The sequence below is a fragment of the Zeugodacus cucurbitae genome, chromosome 4 (assembly GCF_028554725.1).
Source record: "Zeugodacus cucurbitae isolate PBARC_wt_2022May chromosome 4, idZeuCucr1.2, whole genome shotgun sequence".
In the NCBI taxonomy this organism is placed as follows: Eukaryota; Metazoa; Arthropoda; class Insecta; order Diptera; family Tephritidae; genus Zeugodacus; species Zeugodacus cucurbitae.
The window spans coordinates 54,875,037-54,894,099 of NC_071669.1; the positions used below are offsets into that span (position 1 = coordinate 54,875,037).

The 19,063-nt window shown below is 35.5% G+C and overlaps 3 protein-coding genes across 9 annotated transcripts in view; 2 read left to right on the top strand and 1 right to left on the bottom strand.

Moving 5' to 3' along the window:
• LOC105211014 (protein furry) overlaps positions 1 to 19,063 on the top strand; it is a 185,897-nt gene that overhangs the window by 61,279 nt on the left and 105,555 nt on the right. For 5 of the 7 annotated variants that reach the window (XM_029039492.2, XM_011182251.3, XM_011182253.3 and 2 more), the window contains exons 1-7: positions 4,239 to 4,497; positions 13,850 to 15,426; positions 15,499 to 15,636; positions 17,087 to 17,427; positions 17,499 to 17,637; positions 17,700 to 18,818; positions 18,905 to 19,031. In XM_029039492.2, the coding sequence (XP_028895325.2) occupies positions 4,452 to 4,497; positions 13,850 to 15,426; positions 15,499 to 15,636; positions 17,087 to 17,427; positions 17,499 to 17,637; positions 17,700 to 18,818; positions 18,905 to 19,031 (3,487 nt within the window). In that variant the 5' untranslated portion in view covers positions 4,239 to 4,451. Of the gene's footprint in view, positions 1 to 4,196; positions 4,498 to 13,849; positions 15,427 to 15,498; positions 15,637 to 17,086; positions 17,428 to 17,498; positions 17,638 to 17,699; positions 18,819 to 18,904; positions 19,032 to 19,063 lie in introns of those variants that run through there. The other 2 variants (XM_054229309.1, XM_054229310.1) reach the window with 2 other exon arrangements.
• LOC105211017 (heterogeneous nuclear ribonucleoprotein A1) lies at positions 173 to 919 on the top strand. Its single transcript, XM_011182258.3, has one exon. It carries the CDS (start codon positions 302 to 304, stop codon positions 773 to 775), a length of 474 nt encoding a protein of 157 aa, XP_011180560.2. The 5' UTR covers positions 173 to 301; the 3' UTR covers positions 776 to 919.
• Positions 895 to 3,680, bottom strand: LOC105211016 (protein ecdysoneless). Its single transcript, XM_011182257.3, has 4 exons — positions 3,167 to 3,680; positions 2,878 to 3,086; positions 2,046 to 2,819; positions 895 to 1,986 (listed from the first exon to the last, which is right to left on the bottom strand). The coding sequence occupies exons 1-4, from the start codon at positions 3,468 to 3,470 to the stop codon at positions 1,132 to 1,134; spliced, it is 2,142 nt and encodes a 713-aa protein (XP_011180559.2). The 5' UTR covers positions 3,471 to 3,680; the 3' UTR covers positions 895 to 1,131.

Sequence of the window (19,063 nt, forward strand, 5' to 3'; positions counted from 1 at the left end):
TATATTAACAACATTCTCTTAAATATTTAAATTTTAATATGTACGTATGATAATTATTATTATTTGTAGTCTCAGTTACTTAAAAATGTATAAAAAACTTTGATGACTGTTTCGTCGCTCATTGTGAATGTTTACTGAACAGTTGAACAGCTGATTGCCGTATTTTGTTGTTTTCCCTTGCCATGCATTCGTAATTAGTCTTCGTAAATCCGCATTTGTGTTAGGTTAAATATTTTGTTAATATTTTCAATAATCGCGTAAATTTAAATCTAAATTATAAATAAACAAAAAATAATTTAATATGGTAGATCCAAATCGTAAAATCAATCGTCTAACAGATAGGGATATTCAGTTTTTGGATGAATGTCAAGATGAATTTGCAAATCGTTTTACTGATGAAGATGAAGAATTTGCGAATCACTGCTCTAAACCACTGGCAGATCCGCCTATAGTTGAAAATTGGGGATTTTCAGGCGCGGGCAATAATCATCGCGGCGGTGGACAACGCAATAACTATGGAGGTGGCAATCTGTTTAATCGTGGTGGGTGGAATAATCGTGGTCGAGATCGTGGTGACCGTGGTTATCGAGGAGGTGGTGGCCGTGGAAATCGTGGTGGTGGTGGACATAATTACCAAAGACATAACAATAAACCCTATGATAGAAATTTTCGCGGCGACAGTGAACGCGGGCGTAGTGAACGTGAAGAACGTCCTCACCAACCAATGAATATACGACGAGACTATGGGAACTTTGTGCCTGCGTCTAAAGATTAGTTGTTAAAGAAATATTTATATGGTGTTAGATTAGATTTATTCAAAGCTATTTCTTTCAAAATGATGACACGTTTTTAATTTTTTTTAGTCTTATTATGATCAAATAAATAATTGCATGATTATCTTATAATGTTTCCTCAGAAATATGTATTTTTCGTTAAATTCTTTTGTGTTACATGGGCTTACATTTGGCGATAGCTTAAAGTTAATGAAATGCACATAATGTCGAGTTGTGCGTAAAAGTTTCTGCAATAAGTACACATGCATACATACATATTGGAAGTGAACAATGTGAAGTATATAACACACTGCAAAATGATGCACAAATAAATTGAGTGAACAAATATTACTGGGTTTTACACTCTAGACTCTTTCAACTCTTCGTCCGCTTCATCATCATCACTATCCAGCGCCGTCGAAGTTGACATACCAACACCCATGGCATTCAATAAATTCGATACTGGTCCCGGACCACCCAATTGTGATTTGTAGCTCGCCACTATATTTTTCAATGTGTTGACATTTATATTGATCGGTTGAAAAGACTCGATGTCATCGAAATCATCATCACTTGCTTTGGGTGCACTTTTATTCTCGAAACTTTGTCCAATTGTAGTTTGTGCCAACTCTTTATCCATTTGGTCCATATACTTTTTGATACGTTTATCTATATTTTTATCCGATTTCGACATTGCTTCGAAATTATGCTCCAAATTATCGTCATCTTCATAATCACTCATTTCGGAATTGGAGTCCCACTTATCTTCGGGTATAACGAAATCCAAAAAGTTCCGTACATGCGTGCTGTCTTCAGACTCCATACTTTTAGTTTTGGGCTTGGGTTTGTCCTCCGCTTTTTCTTTAATGATTGAATTACGATTGCAAGCTTTGCGCATGGAGTGATTTTTTCTAACTTTTGTTTTCGTTTCATCTTTTGTTGTTTTATTTGCACTTGCACCACTCTCAATTTCTACCGATGCTGTTTCCGTATCATCGTCATCCTCATCATCATCATCGTCATCGTCATCATCATCATCACCTATACCCTCGTAAAGCGATTCTTTTTCAAGGAAATCGGCAATATTTTTGGTGAATTCCTCCGCGTTTAAACCACCATTTGACTTGAATAATTTTTTAGGACCATAACGTTCCATGAGCATTGCATCCAGCTGATCGGCGCTAATGTTTAACCAATCATCAGAATCACTGGGCTGTAAAGGTCACTTATATTAAAATAACAGAAATTACAAGGAAAGTATTTATTACATACCTCCAAATTGTTTTCCTCATCACAAAAAAGATCTGCCGAGATTTCCATGCTTCGTAACAAATTCAGTATTTCTCGTCCCACCAGTGGTGCTGTGCGAAAGCGTTCTTTATTTTTTGTAAAATATGCACGTGCTTCGCTCAAAAGCCGTTTATACTGCTCCGAACCCTCCAAATTTTCTCTAAAGTAGCCTTTTGTTGATAAATTATTCACATATGCACGCCAAGCGGGCTCATTTGCTTCTTGATCGGCGCTCTTAGCCTGCGACGCCAGTATTTCAAAACCACAAGCAATTTTTATACCAATAATCTGCTCTTTGTATTGCTCCGTATTGGTATCACTATCTAGTAGCCAGCCAACTTTGCGATCGGGCTTGTAATCGGTGTGCATGAGCATAGCATAGAGACAACGTGTAAAACGCACGCTACAACGTACGCATTGCTCCGGTGGGAAATAACGCATGGAGCGACAAGCTTTTAAGTCAATCGAATCGCGTTCGCAGAAAGCACGCACAGCCGATGCAATCAATGAAGGATGTGTCTTGAGCAGCGCTGCAACGCCTAAAGGTAAACGCACAATCTGCCGATGTATTGCTGGATTAGTACCGCCCGAGAAGTCCTTTAAACGTTCATCTATGCAATTTTGTATCTCCTTCCCCACACGATAGATTGTAGGGTTTTGTCTTATATTTTCTACAGCGGTGGACACTGCCAACTTTTTCGATGATTTTGCTGTTAATTTCTGCACCAGTTGCATATGACCATTTACGATATATACCTGAGTATAAGAATTAATTGTAGCTGTGCTAAATACTATAACAAATATGTTGACTTACTCTTTGCTCACATTTATCGGGATTGGCCCATGCGGGTAGTGCATCAGCAGCTTCAATTAAAAGAAATTCGCCATCAGCGTCAATGACGCGCGCAATACAACCGGGTAGCTGACGTGTCAACTCATGTAAAAGATGCACTATAAACCACTCGTCCTCAATATTGTCACCGTAATGTGTAACACCATGCAGATGTGGCGGCAGCGGGTGCGCTATGATATTCAAAATATACCGCATGTACATACGTGTGTAAGCATGTTTATGAATTAAAAATAAAAATATATGAAGTCACCTGTCGGAGCATCATTGGAGTCATCATTAATTTCATCGTTCAATAATCTTTCTTGCGCACACTCAGTACGTATTTGCAAGTGAAATTCGTCTTTGTGCCAAATATAGCCGTAATTTTTCACACGTTTGTCAACGATTTCTAAGCATTGTTTTTGAAATTCTAACAATTTTGTGCTGAGCTCTTCTAATTCTGCACACTCATTTTGTATGTTTGTTAAATTAGCTGGTAATTCTGGAAAAATGAAATACTCCACATAATCGTCATCGCGTACAAATTCCAATTTACAACCAGGTAATTTGGCCATGTTGTTGTGATATGATATTGAATGAATTTAAGACTTTAAAGTAAAAACTAATACGTTTCGTTGACAACTTAATGTAGTTGGTCACAAAATATTGCTTAATACGTGCTACTTTTCATAAAACACAATTTTAAATTTTTTATAACCAATAATCTTCACCAGACAGCACGGATTTGCATCCTTTGTTACTCATCGTGAACTTGATATTCCATGAAGTTGCCAGGCGTGAAGTGAAAATAAAATAATATAAATATTTTTTAAATTAAATTGAAAAATTAGTACTGGAATTAAGTGGTATATATATTAGAAACTATATTTTTTTAAATTTATACATTTAGTATGTTTCAACATTAAAATATTTCCTTTAATAAAAGTGATTTAGCTGTTATTTCACTCTACACGTTATACTATTGTGAATTGTTTAAGCCTGAAAGCAAACGAACAAACCTTTGCTGGGTCTTTATCACTTATTTCCATTTACATCATTCGTAAATATTTACGAATGGGGGTGCACAATATAAACAAACTAAGGGTTTATTAATAAATATTTTGTGATGTTTGTGCTATTATTTAGCTTATTTTCTTAAGAATATGTTAACAAAATCTCTACCTTAGGTGCTGCTTTAAACTATATCTCCCTATTTACTACAGCTAAACTAAAAACAACAACTAATAAACCGGTTTAATTTCTTGTTTTGTTTTGCTACATTATTTGGTGCGAAGCTATAGCGAGAAAGCAATAAACTGACAGCAAAGTAATGGTGAACTGTCAAAGTGAAAAGAAGAAAAATGGCTGCTTTGTGTGTTTGTCAATTTGAGTGGTAGAAAAAATAAGTAATACTCATCGCAGATTTTATCAAGTTCATACAACAATTATAAAAACATTTATATTAGCACAAATCGTACGCTAACTACTTTAGTGTTATATAGTAGATATGAAATAAACGTTTGCACATTTAGCGGAACACTGGGGACAATTGTAAAATGGAAGGCGCTGACTTGTCTCACGAAGAAGAACGACTAGTTTCTGGTGAGTAATCCATATTTGCAAATATTTATTATTGTTTTTATTGTGTGCTGTGATACTTGGAAATGAGTTTATTAAACTTTTATATGCATTTCATAACAGAAAGCCAAACGTACGCTCACACTGCGTACATTCATCAGCATGTATTGCGGTTTTGCGCTGACACCGCCCCCTTTTTTTTGTATCGCAAACGCATATTTATTGACCTAAATTCCGTGAGCGTCGAAAGTGTTGCAGAATCTTGCTTTTAGCAGAGCAGCATTTTGTTTTGAAGGGAATACATGCAATTTTGTTTGAAAATATTTATTGGTTGTTGATCTTGATGGTATCTATATATTTTTGTACAGCGATCAGTTATATTGTCTGTTGTCAATTTACAAAATTATAAGTAACGGGAATTCATCTTTGTTATCTATTATACTTGTTTAATATATTAAAAAACGAAATATATAGCCCACAAAATTCTAAAGCAATCTTACGGAATGGTGTTATAGTTCCAATGAGTTATCTGCTTCCAATTCAGACTTTAAATTCCTTGTGGACAAATTCTTATTGGACTTATTTTACTTATTAGAATGCCACTATTCCTACAGAAGCTGGTAATTAAAATCGATACCAATTATTATAGAAATTATAATAAACAATTTTCTTTAAATCAACGTTTGCTAGCTTCTCATACTATCTTTTAAGACTTGTTGCATACATTTTAGCGCTTTAATTACTAATTTACTGCACTAATTGCTATAAAAAATAGAAATCCTATGGCAGCAAAAAAAAATATTTGTTACTTATACGCCATGGAAACCCATTTTCACATGAAATTAATTTAAAAAGGACATTTTCTGTATAGAAACTGTTAATTGAGATAAAATTATAAAAAGTAGATTGTTACTAAGATTGCAACTAAGATATATGTTTGTTTATTCCGTAAACCAAAGTCAACCTAAAAAACTGCCAAAATTACCTGACGACAGTCGGATTCCCAAATATTTTTTTATTGTTTCTAATATATTCCTAGTTTATATTTTTTAGCTACAACAACAACAACAACAACGTTAATACAATTTTGTATTAAAATAAATAATTTAATTTTTAATTTGAAATAATTTCTACTTTATTTCAAAGCAATTTAGCAGATATACACTAAATTGAATATCAAAGCCATATATTTTCTTGAAAAATAAACTTTGAAATGAGTTCTTCTTCAAAACTGTAACAACAAAAAACGCTAATTATGCAAATGGAAGTCTTATAAATCTAAATTATAACAGTGTTTTTTTAAAAACGAACAACAACAAAAACATTCTATTATGTATGCAACAAAGTAATGCCGCTCGCTCGGCGCTCATAAGCATTACACAAACAGCTGAGCGTTTGTTTAGTATTCACTTATTTTGTATGTGTTTCCCATCCACGTTTTCTACATTTTCACATATACAACAACAACACAATTTCAATAGAAGCGCAGGAAAATGTAGTGCCGGCAATTATTTGTTGGAATGTGCGAATGGTGTGTAAGACTATTTGTTGGAATCGAAATGCCTTTGGTTGGTATACGCCTTACCGCGCTGCTGGCTGCTCTTGACTTGACTCACGTCGTAGCGCCAAGACTGATTGCTTGCGTGTTGTGTTGTGGTGGTTGTGTTAATAACAATTCTTTATAGACAATTTTGCTTTTACTTTGTTTTCACTGGCTCTTCGTGTTGATTTTTGTTGTATTGTTTTTTTTTTTTTGTTGTATTTGATTTTTGTTTTTGTACACCTCATTCTATTGCTGTTCCCCATGTATTATAATTGTTTTTGTTTTAGTTCGTTTTGAAATAATTTTTGGATTTTTTCGCTTTTATTGTATGTGTTCTTGCTGCTGTTGGCTTTCGTTTTTATCGTTGATTGTTTTTGTATATGTGCGCTGGTGTTGTTGTTGTATTTGTTTCTGATTGTTTTTTTTTATTATTTTTTTTTGTTTTTTTTTGTATTTTTTTTATTATATTTTTTTTGCTTTTTTGCCTCCAAAGGTTTGCCTCTCATTTGGCTTATTTTAGCGGCAACAGTTTATGATTAGCTGCGGTCGTATTTGCATGTCGTTCGAACGGTTTCATATACGCGCATAAAAATTACAAATTTTAGCACTCAACGAAAATTTTTGATTGTGACGACGCGTGTGTAGTATAGAATGTAATATTATTATTGTTGAAGGTGCGTGTTGTGATATGTGCATACAATTATATATAAAATAAATATAATTTTGATAAATTTATTTGTTTAAAAAGTGTTGCGAAACGTTTTCGAAACAAAAAAAAAAATCGCGTATATTAGTTAGTGCCATGATAAATCGTTACGAAGAATTGAAATCCTATTGCACAACGCTTGTTGTGTGTGAAAAAGCAAAGTAACTAATTTGTTGTGGTGTGTAAAAGAAAAGCGCTAAGCTTCTGACATCCTTAAAGTTACAAAATTTCCATAATATAATATATACAAGTGTGTGTGTGTGCCCAGCACATTTAAATATACTTATTTAAACAAATGAAGAATGAATGCGTAAGTTCATTTAGCGCATACAAATCTACACTACAGCTGTGTATAAATATATCCAATATATACATATGTACATATATCTACAGATTTGTGGCGCAAAAGTGTTTATAATTCACACTCGTATATATGTATTTGTGTTTGTTTGTACGAAATTTTCTATAACTGGTGATGATTATTTTGATTTTAGCTGCTAATAACGCGCACGTTGTTGTTGTAATTGTTGTTGTGGTCGGTTTTCGCGCACAATATTACACCGATTTACATACGCATGTACAAGTGTGTATAAATATATACTAAAATATATGTAAATATTAATGTGTTTGTCGGCATTTCGACTATCGAATATTGGATTGGACGTCGCGCGCGGGTGTTACGGCGTTTTGTAGTGGAACGCGTCATATTTTTGTCATTTGCTGAGCTCATAATTTTTTTTTTCAATTCTGTGTTTTTTTTTTTTTTGTTTTGTGTGAAAAGTAGTGGCACGCAGCGTATTGTCGCGCGCTCGTTAATTAATACATTTTTGTATTTGTCACACCCAACTCATAAAAAAGTGTTAAATTTTTTGTTTTTTGTTTTGAACAATATTAAATACAAATGTCGCGGTGTTGTGTTGTGTTATTGTAAACAAATGCTGTAATTTGATTTAAAAATAAGTTTCCAAATATACTTATACTGAATAACAGTGATATAGTGTTAATTTTAAATATAAAATATCGTTAATTTTTGAAAAAAAAGTTGTTAAGAAGATTTTCAAAACAATAATAACGCTCATTTTCTTGTGTTCTATTCACCAATACTGTTTGTTAAAAATATTTCTAGTGTTATCAACGCTTAATCTTCACATGCATATCGTAAATATTCATTAATAAAGTGTTTTGTAAAGTGTTGTGGAACTGTGAAAATTCGCTATTATCTGTGAATTTATCTGTATATGCAATCAAATCTGCGCAATTGAAATTTGAAATTTATCTGCAACACAAGTGCGTATTATTTTCGAGTGAGTCGGCAGCGTATTCAAAATTTTGTGTGTTTCACTTCAGGTGTACACACATACATACATATGTTTGAAATATAAAAGGTAAAAATATAAAAAAAGAAATATTTATTTTTTGTTTTGTTATTAAACAAAGAAATTGTGCGGAATCATGCTGTAGCATATAGTATGACCGATTTTAGCATATAATTTTCTAAATATTTTATTCTCCAACGTGATGAGTGTAAATTTATTTTATTAGATTAGATTACATATTGAGGATTGACTCTCCAGTTATCACAGTAAACCATCTAAAACCCGTCACGTTAAGACAACTTAACATTGTTCCAGGTCTGATGGACGCTTGCACTACTGTCTCTTTGGGGATACAGATCCTAAATTGTCTGACGCCTTTTCTTCGCGATCGCAGCGCTGTCAAGGAGGAAGTGCTCGGGTGCCTCCGCTATCAGATCGCAGAATCGGCAAAGGTCCGACGAGTAGATTTCCAGTTTGTGCAGATGACACCTTAGTCTGCAGTGCCCAGTATAGAGTGCACTAGTTGTCTCAGCTTGTTCCTGGGGAGTGCAATTAATTGTTTGAATCCTTTCAGATTGTATCCTCCGAGAAAAAGTTTGGAGTGGCGAAGTCCCTGCATAGGCAGGCAGCAGCGATTTCTACATGCCAATTCCTCTTCTTGTAAACGGCTACCAAGAACATGCCAATTAACTGCGATGAAGGGCTCCGGTCCTACTGGCCTGATAACCGCGGCCTTCCTTGCCAGTTGGTCCGCTAGTTGCTTACCTTGTATACCTTTATGTCCTGGTACCCAGAACAATGTTATGCTGTTGTTGTTACAAATCCTGTTTAGTTTACCAATGCAGTCCATAACCAGCCCCGAATCAACTTCAAAGGATGATATAGCCTGGAGAGCGGCTTGATTATCACTGATGATGGTTATGCGTTCATTATGGTAGTTGTTGTATAATCTGATGGGGAATTGTCCCATGGATAAAGACCACCTGAGGCGTGGCCCCGTTATCCCGGCGCCTATACCAACTGCTGTCCTAGATCCCTCTGCGTACCTTTGTTGTGTGCTACTGCTTATGAGTTCCTTGAGAGATGAGTCCTCTTATTCCCTTTTATTGCTCAGAACTGTTTTCAATCGTCTCATAAAGTGTACCCTTTTGATAATATCGTCCCTTGGGAGGAGAAATATTTTTTAAATTTATAGAAAGAAAAGTGATGTATAGAACATGAAAAAGAATAAGTTCATATTTTTAATCAGTACAACAACAACAAGTCAATACTTATGGAAACAATTGTCGATATGACATTTGTATAGTTAATTTTCGCTCTTTTAGCACTCTAATGTTCAGAAAGCTATACGGTTTGCTGGACGTTTTTTTACAATTTTCATCTTAACAAGCAGAGTAGGGTTAAAAAAGATTAAAAAAGACCAAAATTAATATTTTTGAGGTTATATCAAAATAAAAATTATTTTTTTACTGTAATTCTACTAGATAAAAGGCTCCGTTTCCAACAGCTAATTAGTGAAGGAAATCTGTCATAAAACCCTCATTTTGTAGGTCAAAAACTTTCGGACTCAAAAGTCACTTAGAGTTTATCCCTCTGTCTCAACTGTCATTATGTTGCTTTATATGGATTATAATAGCTTAAATGATTCCAGACGAGCACATAATGATAGTCAAATTATAAAAAAAAAAACAAATAGTCACGACATATCTTCATACATATGTATCTACTTTCGTCATTAGCGTCAAGTTTGGTAATATTGATCACTTGAAATCTATCAACGCTTTGTTTCACGCAGTTCATTTCCCTAAGCGATTTCACGCGTTATCGCGCCAACATTCATTCCCATTGAATATTTGCATGTTTATTATTAACATTAGACAGCATGGCTGAGGGACGCAGACGAGACGGGGTCACACTCGCGACCAGTAGCGCACTTGTGAGGAAAAAAGTTGATGAAAACACGGAAAACGGTACATTACAACACACAGTGAATGTCCAAATGTTGGTAAAATCAATCAATGGATTTTTTTCCCCAAGTTCAATTATGGACATGCTTTTGTTTTGTGCGTTGACACTTTTTGTTTATCGGTTTTTGAATACATTTGTCTTGTCCATTTATAGATTTGTATGCGTGAGTAATGAAATGGAATTTTTATTATGATGTTTTTGAAAAGAAATGCAGAAGGTGGACTACCTTTTTGCCTTTTTTATGTTAAAATTTAAAATGAAATGAGAAAAAGTACAAAAAATGTTGCCTACAATTAGGCGCAAATTTCAATAACTTGCATTTTGGAAGTAAAGTAGGTGTTATTTACTAAATAAAATTATAATAAATTTTGTTGCTTAGTATATATTTTAAAAATGAAATCGAAATATGCGATTCGTGTTCGCAAAATATTAAAAAAAATGAAAAAATCGGAAGAATATTAAAAAAATATTTTATATGAAGGCCTGGTTTATTTTAATTTTTTTTTGTGTAATTTTTATATCACTTACGATTAAGAGCTTATTTTCCTAATCCATGTTTTTAATTTTTTTTCATTATATATTTTTGTTAAAAATTTCCAAAGTCATTTGCCTCACGTTTAATGTCCATTGGTTGCTTAGTGAACTCACTTAAGGGGTTATATACAGTTAGACGTCCGAAAAAAAGTGAATTTTCCAGAATTTTTTCTGAGAAAACTTTTTAATTTATTGATCCAAAAATTTATACACATATTATGGTATCTTTTAACCGTATTTAGTACTAGTAAAAATATTTATTTGAAAAAGAGCTACAGCTGATCTCCAGGAGCTCCTCTCAAAAAAAGACGTTTTGCGGTGACCACTCTATCTCGGAACTGGATCATCCGAAATTAAAAAAACCAAACAGATTTCGTTAAAATAATGTTAAATCTAGTAATTAATCGAAGGAATAAGCAAAATAAATTTTTTTGACAAAATGGCGGTTTCTCAAAAAAAAAAATCGATTCTTCACCGAAATTTCGGCCTTAAATTGTTTATAAAAAAAAATATTTATGGGCGAGATTAATTACTAAAAAATATATTTAAGAAGGTCGTGTTAAAATTTGACACTAATCGGACTAGCCATTTTCGAGTAATGTTGGTCACCGACTTTCAAAACACCATTTTGAGAAAAACGCGTTTAAAGTTTGGACCTTGTACTTCCAAGCACTCTGGAACGCCTTTTCAAATTTTTCATTTGCTTGTAACTTTGAAAATATTCACCGGAACGATATGAAATTTTCTGTGTGTATTCTTAAATATATGTACATTAAGAAAATGTAATAAAAAAAATCGATTTTTTGAAAATTCTAACTGTATATAACCCCTTAATAATATCATATTCAATGATGATTTGCATATTGGCTTTAGATTATTCATGTATACGTGCTTAATTGTATTTTTAGGATGATATTCGCATTCACGCTAGTTTAAGTATTCCCAGAAAAGTTAAATTCCTGAAAAAAATAATTATAGAAAAATTTTAATATTGTAATGCCATATTCATAGCACACATGCGAGGGGATAGTGGTGCCATTAATACAATTCATTGGTTGGTTTGAAGTAATATTCGTCATAATATTGACGTACGATAGATTATTTGATTCAAAATGGACCTCGGTATTGATAATAATCTCTTCGTTGTCGCTGAATTGGTTTCTAATGATCGTTTTCTTGAGGTTTGAGAAGGAAAAATAATCGAAATTTTAGTAAATAATGCATTTTGATGGTTCGTAAAGAATGAAAGCAAATTTTTATGGCACCTAAATTCTCGTCAGTTGACTCTAGGTCTGGAACAACAGATTTAAATACAAGTAAAGAAGGGCTAAGTTAAGTTAACATTTTATAATCTCTAATTTGATCCACCTAATCGGCATAAAGTCCAATAGAGTAACGAAAATCATCATATATAGTATATGAGGGTCGAGGTAATTCCTGATTTCACTCATTTTCACCACCAAGATACACTATATTCAAAACTATATGCTCACTTAATTTTGCTAAGATATCTGACATATTAACCGATATATGCAGAATAAAGCCCACCGCAAGTTTGATAATCCGAATATAAAGTATATGCGAGCTAGGGGAAGTTATGACCCGATTTTAACCATTTTTGGTACAGAGATACACTATTAGAAGAAAAAGATTCACTCTGAATTGAATTAAATTAAAATATCTGAGGGATTTACCGATATTTTCGATGAAAAATTAACCTAAAGCACTGAGTTCTTCATTTTAGATATCCGGGGCCTTGAAAAGTGATAGTCCGATTTCAAGAATTTTTCCACAAGTGAATCCACAGATGATATGCAGTATTTGTGTAAAGTTTTATTTCGCTATCTTCATTGGTTCCTTATTTATATATTATAAAGTGAACGAATCAGAAGAATTCAAAATTGAGTTATATGTGAAGTTGGCGTGCTTGAGAACCGATTTCACCCATTTTTCATCCATGTTGTCAGGGTGTCAAGAAAATATTATATACCGAATTTCATTGAAATCTGTCGAGTAGTTTCTGAGATATGGTTTTTGATCCATAAGTGGGCGATGCCACGCCCATTTTCCATTTTGTAAAAAAATCTGAGTGCAGCTTTTTTCTGCTATTTCTTCTGCAAAATTTAGTGTTTCTGACGTTTTTCGTTAGTTAGTTAACCCACTTTTAGTAATTTTCAACATAACCTTTGTATGGGAAGTGGGCGTGGTTATTAGCCGATTTCAACTATTTCCATGGTGTGTGATGGGGTATGTAAGATAACCGACTGCAGAAAGTTTGGTTTATATAGCTTTATTGGTTTGCGAGATATTCACAAAAAAACTTATTTAGGGGCGGTGCCGCGCCCACTTCCTCAAAAAATTACATTCAAATATGGCCCTTACTAGGACGGGTCCTTTGTACTAAATTTTACTTTTATAACTTTATGGCTTAGTTATGGCTCTTTATATCTTTTCGGTTCTCGCCATTTTGTGGGCGTGGCAGTGGTCCGATTTCGCATTTCAATAGCAAACCTTTCATGGTCCCAAGAAACATGTGTGCCAAGTTTCGTCAAGATATCTCAATTTTTACTCAAGTTATCCGTTGCACGGACAGACGGACAGACATCCAGATTTTAACTCGTCTCGTCATCCTGATAATTTTGATATATATAACCCTATATCTAACTCGTTTAGTTTTATGACTTACAAACAACCGTTATATGAACAAAACTATTATACTCTCTTAGCAACTTTGTTGCGAGAGTATAAAAACTATATTTTTTTCATTATCGGTTCAACCGAGTTTTGGTTCAGTCTGTTCTACATGACTTGGAATCCACCCAGACCATTATTAGATCAAGGATAACGGTTTTAGGAATATATAATATTGTTGCTTACTTGTTAGCAACAAAAACTCCAGAAAAACTGAATATTTTTTTACATTTTTTTTTAATAAATACATAATTTTACTGTTCTTCTTTGAACTAGACCTAAGCAGCCATAAAAATGCAATGCTCTAAATCACTCACTATTAAATTTTTTGTTTCCCAACAATTGCTTTATCAATATTTTTTCAATTTCAATTTATTGACGCTTTGTCTAAGCGTGATAATTGCATTTGACCTACCTGATAGTAGATAATAAAGGCGCAACGGTAAATTTTATACCATTAACACATATTTCCATTGTTCCCATTATCAAAAAAAAATATATATGTAGAGAGTATATAGATTAGATTTCGATTTTATTAATGATTTTAAAGATTTATGTTTTTGTTGTTTTTATTGTTACAATTTGCTAAACTCCAATTCTTGTTCTTCTCTCTTCTAGCTGCCCACCAGCAAACGAATGAAAATGTAGCCTACACGACGACAGCACAAAGCAATGCTACTGGCATCCTAAATTCTCCGACAAATAGTCCAAACACTGCTGCTTCTAATCAAAAGCTCGCCGACGATGGTTATCAGCTGCAGCAACAACAACAACAACAGCAGATACAACAGTCAACAAACGATAACGTTAACACACAGCAGAGCGCAAGCGGAGTTGGGTGTGCCGGCAATAGTAATACACCAGCACAACAACAACAGCAACAACAACGTAATTCTACAAATTCAACGAACGAATACACATCAACACCGAAATCGTCACGTGCAAGTGGTGGTGGAGGTGTTGGCGGCGGTGGCGCGAATTCGCCAATAAACCTCGCCGGCAATCAGCCGAACAATGATGAGAACACAACATCGGCACAACCGCACTTCAATATCGATTGTAGTGTCATAAATGAGTCACAGCATATTGCCGTTGGAGCAGATGTTGTCTATGTAGATACAACAAATAATAGTGTTATCAACAGCATTAGCAACAACAACAACAACAACAGTAGTAATATAACAAATAACAGTGTTAATAATACGAACAATCATAATAATAGCGGGAATAATAGTGGGAATGATAGCAGCGCCGTTGGACGCACACCACAAACAGGCGCCATTATCACTTCGACACCGTCGGTGGCAGTAACGGCAACCACTACAACAGCGGCGAATACAACACTCGCCAGCGCAGTACCAATTGTCATACCACCGCGACAAGCGCTCCTACCGTGGGGCACGCATTCGCGCACCTCCATTATCAACGTAATCTCCTACACGCAAGCACTCGATATGCCGTTAACAACACAAGGTGGTGGCGCGTCGGGCGCACAAGTCACCGGCAGTGGCAATGACGCAACCGCGGCGCTGCGTCCCGGTGAAATTGTTATGCGCAATTTATTCAGCGATTTCACCGTGCAGGCGGAGAAAAAGATTGAGCTGGTGATGCTCGAGAGCGCCGACAAGCATTTGTCGAAGCTGCTGCAACGCGGTGAAGATCAACAATTCGATCAGCTGTTGTCGGCGCTCGGCTCAGTGGCCGAACATTGTCTGCCATCGCTGTTGCACACACTGCTGGCGTGGCATCGTCGCCAGCTGTCCGATGGTGAAATTAAAAATGATCTCAAACGTTTGGAGAAGAACACCACACCGAAACCCACCACCGATATGGAATTCCAGCTGCAACGCCGCGAGGCCGCAGTGGAATTCATCTTTTGTTTGGCGCTTATTGAAATACTCAAACAGTTGCCCTTTCATCCGGGTCATGAGGATCTCATACGGAATATTGAGAATTTAGCTTTCAAGCATTTCAAGCACAAGGAGGGCCAACAGAACAATCCGAATGCGCACAATATACACATGATTGCCGATTTGTATGCGGAGGTTATCGGCGTTTTGGCGCAGAGTCGTTTCTCGTCGGTGCGTAAACGTTTCATGAGCGAGTTGAAGGAGTTGCGCGCCAAAGAGGCGTCCAACACGACGACGCAGTGCATCATAAGCCTGCTGATGGGTATGAAATTCTTTCGCGTTAAGGTGAATATTGTGTTTAATATGTGGTTAAGTGCATTGTAATAACTGTAATTCATATTTTTTATCCACACACAGATGGTGCCAATTGAGGAGTTCGAGGCTTCCTTTCAATTTATGCACGAATGTGGTCAGTATTTTCTCGAAGTTAAAGATAAGGACATCAAGCATGCGCTGGCGGGTCTATTTGTTGAGATTCTAGTACCAGTAGCTGCGGTGAGTATAATTGGAAATTTATAGATTTTTATAATCTCATTTGCAGTTCTAAATTTGTCTAGAGAGTTTTTAGAGCTTTTCATGTCAAATGTATGACTAATATCATGACTCATATAAACATAAAAGATGTGAATAAACATTTCGTATGCTCTACAATTATCATTCTCTCAATTTCGAAAATAATTCGAAATAAAAAAAATATGTTTTTGGATGGAAAGATTTATAAATATTTTCGATTTTTTACATTAATTGCTCATTCCAGCTCATCCTTTAAACTTCGAAAAAATTTCGAAATTAAAAAAAACCGGTAGATTAATCGAGAAATATTTTTATATAAATATTCTCAAATATTTTAAAATAATTGCTATCGTCATTCCAGCTCATTCTCACAACTTCGAAAAAAATTCGAAATTCAAAAATTTGTTTTTGGTAGAAAGATTTATAAATATTCCAGTTCATCCTTTCCACTTCGAAAAATTTTCGAACTTAAATAACAACAGTAGTTGAATCAAGAAATATTTATAAATATTTTGGAATGCCTCATGCTTTGAACTTCGAAAAAAAAATCGAAATTAAAAAATGGTACAATGCTATAGCTATTCCCGCTCATTTTTTAGACTTCGAAAAAAAATGTTTTCGGTGGTTGGATAGAGAGATATTTTTAAACTTTCTCGAATGTTTTATAATAATTGCTATAGTGTCTCCAGCTCATTCTGTGAACTTCGAAAAAAATTCGAAATAAAAAATGTTTTTGATAGTTGGATAATAATTATTGCTATAAGTATTTATAAATAAATTTACAAATAAATTGGAGCTCATTATTTCATTTTCGTAAAAGATTCAATTGAATTTTTTTTTGTAGTTGAATCGAGATGGATTTATTTTTTTAGCATTATTGCTATAGCTTTTCCAGCTCAATTTTTCAACTTCGAAAAAAATTCGAAATTAAAAAAAAATGTTTTCGGTAGTTGGATAGAGAAATATGTTTAAATATTCCTGAATATTTTACAATTATTGATATAGTCATTCCACCGCATTCTTTCAATTTCGAATTAAAAAAATGTTTTTGATAGTTAAATCGAGAAAAATTTATAAATATTTCTTTATTTTGATATAGTTTTCAAAATAGTGTTGATTTTCATTCAATTTCGAAAATTGTTTTTTTTTCGAAAACTGAGTCGAATTTCTGTGAATTAGTATTTAATACTTTAATATACCGGACGAATTACAATACAATCCACAATCCACGTTCCACAACAATCAGTGTGAAATTGCCGGAATGAACCCTTATGACTGTTAACTCGATGGCATTATATTTTGAAAAATATTATTTTCGAATTTCCAAAAAATTATAAAATTTTTCTCTCCAAAAAGCAGTTATTATTACATATTTATTTTCTATTAAACTTTCACTAATTCACTCTCACTACTTTCCCGAACTCTCTTCCAGGCTGTGAAAAATGAGGTAAATGTTCCTTGTGTGAAAAATTTCGTTGAGCTGCTCTATGTACAAACACTGGACGCTTCAACAAAATCCAAGCACCGCTTAGCTTTATTTCCGTTAGTCACTTGCCTGTTATGTGTGTCGCAAAAGGCATTCTTTCTCTCCAACTGGCATTACTTCTTGGCCATGTGTCTGAGTAATTTGAAAAACCGCGATGCCAAAATGAGCCGTGTAGCGTTAGAGTCACTCTATCGTCTGCTATGGGTCTACATGATACGCATCAAATGCGAGTCGAACTCGGCGACACACTCACGACTGCAAAGTATTGTGAACTCGCTGTTCCCAAAGTGAGTACTTACTAGAAAAATGATTAAAATGTGTTGGATTTGTAATTGAATATATATTTTTTCCCAAATAGGGGTTCCAAAGGTGTTGTGCCACGTGATACACCATTGAATATTTTCGTGAAAATCATACAATTCATAGCGCAAGAGCGTTTGGATTTCGCCATGCGTGAGATTGTCTACGATTTACTCTGTGTGGGACGCTCAATTAAGGTGAGTAACGGCAATTTTGGTTGACAGTTTTGAAATTTTTATTTTGTTTTTACTTTTTGCAGTTAATTTTGAATCCGGAGCGCATGAGCATCGGTCTGCGTGCCTTCCTCGTCGTCGCCGATTCGTTGCAGCAAAAGGACGGCGAACCGCCGATGCCACGCACCGTGCCCGTCTTGCCCTCCGGCAATACCTTGCGTGTGAAGAAGACCTACATTAATAAAATGCTCACCGATGACACAGCACGCAGTATTGGCATGTCGACATACTTCCCGCACGTGCGTCGCGTCTTCGTCGACATACTACGCGCACTGGACGTGCATTACGGTCGTCCACTGATGATGACGAATACACAAAATCAAAATAAAGAACCTGACGAAATGCTTTCGGGCGAACGCAAACCACGCATTGATCTCTTTCGTACTTGTGTGGCTGCTGTGCCGCGTCTCATACCCGAAACGATGACCGCACAAGAGTTGGTGGATCTGCTCTCACGTCTCACCGTACACATGGACGAGGAGTTGCGCATCTTGACACATCAGTCGCTGCAAACGTTGGTAATTGACTTTCCGGATTGGCGTCAGGATGTCGTGCACGGTTACACACAGTTTCTGGTGCGCGATGTCACCGACACTTATCCGCAATTGCTGGAGAATTGCACGCGCATGCTGTTCGTATTCCTCAATATATGGCGTTGTGCCATCAATGTGAATGGCAATGGCAATTCGAATACGAATGCGTTGAAAACCACAATGACCGCGGCGGGTGTGGCTACCGGTGCTCAAACGGGTGTTGTTGGTGGCGCCGGTGTTGTTGGTGTAACAGTGGCTGGCGGTTTAGCGGGTAAAGACACCGCCACCAGTCAGCTATCGAGCGCGAGTAATGTGAAGAGCGTAAATACGAATTCAAGTGGCGCCTCAAGCATTACATCCAGCGGCATGTCGAGCATAACACAGACGACTGTTATCAATATCGGCGATGCGGCGAAGAAGAATGAGATACCGCTGGTGACAACGCTACACTTTGTGGAGGGTTTCGCTTTGGTGTTGCTCTGTAATTATCGTCCATTCTTGCGCAAGCTGGCGGCGATGATACTGAAAGAAGTGAAAAATCTCATGAAAGCGCTTGGCATACCCGAGACGGAGCCACCGGTCATTGATGTGATCGACAAATCGTGTGCACAGGTGGGTGGAGTTCTTCATATCTTCATACAGATTTTGAAAATCCGTTACTTATAATTGCATTCTAAAATTATTTTCATTACCTGCAGGTCTTAGAGAAATGCTTGCCACACTTGCCACCTTCGGAGAAGACTGCTATACTCAATGCTAATGCCATAGACTTGCAGTGGATTGCCGAACGCACGAGCGGTGTATGGATGGCTGGTCTCAGTGATGGTTTGTGCCCCAAACGTTTCTTTAGAAAACTT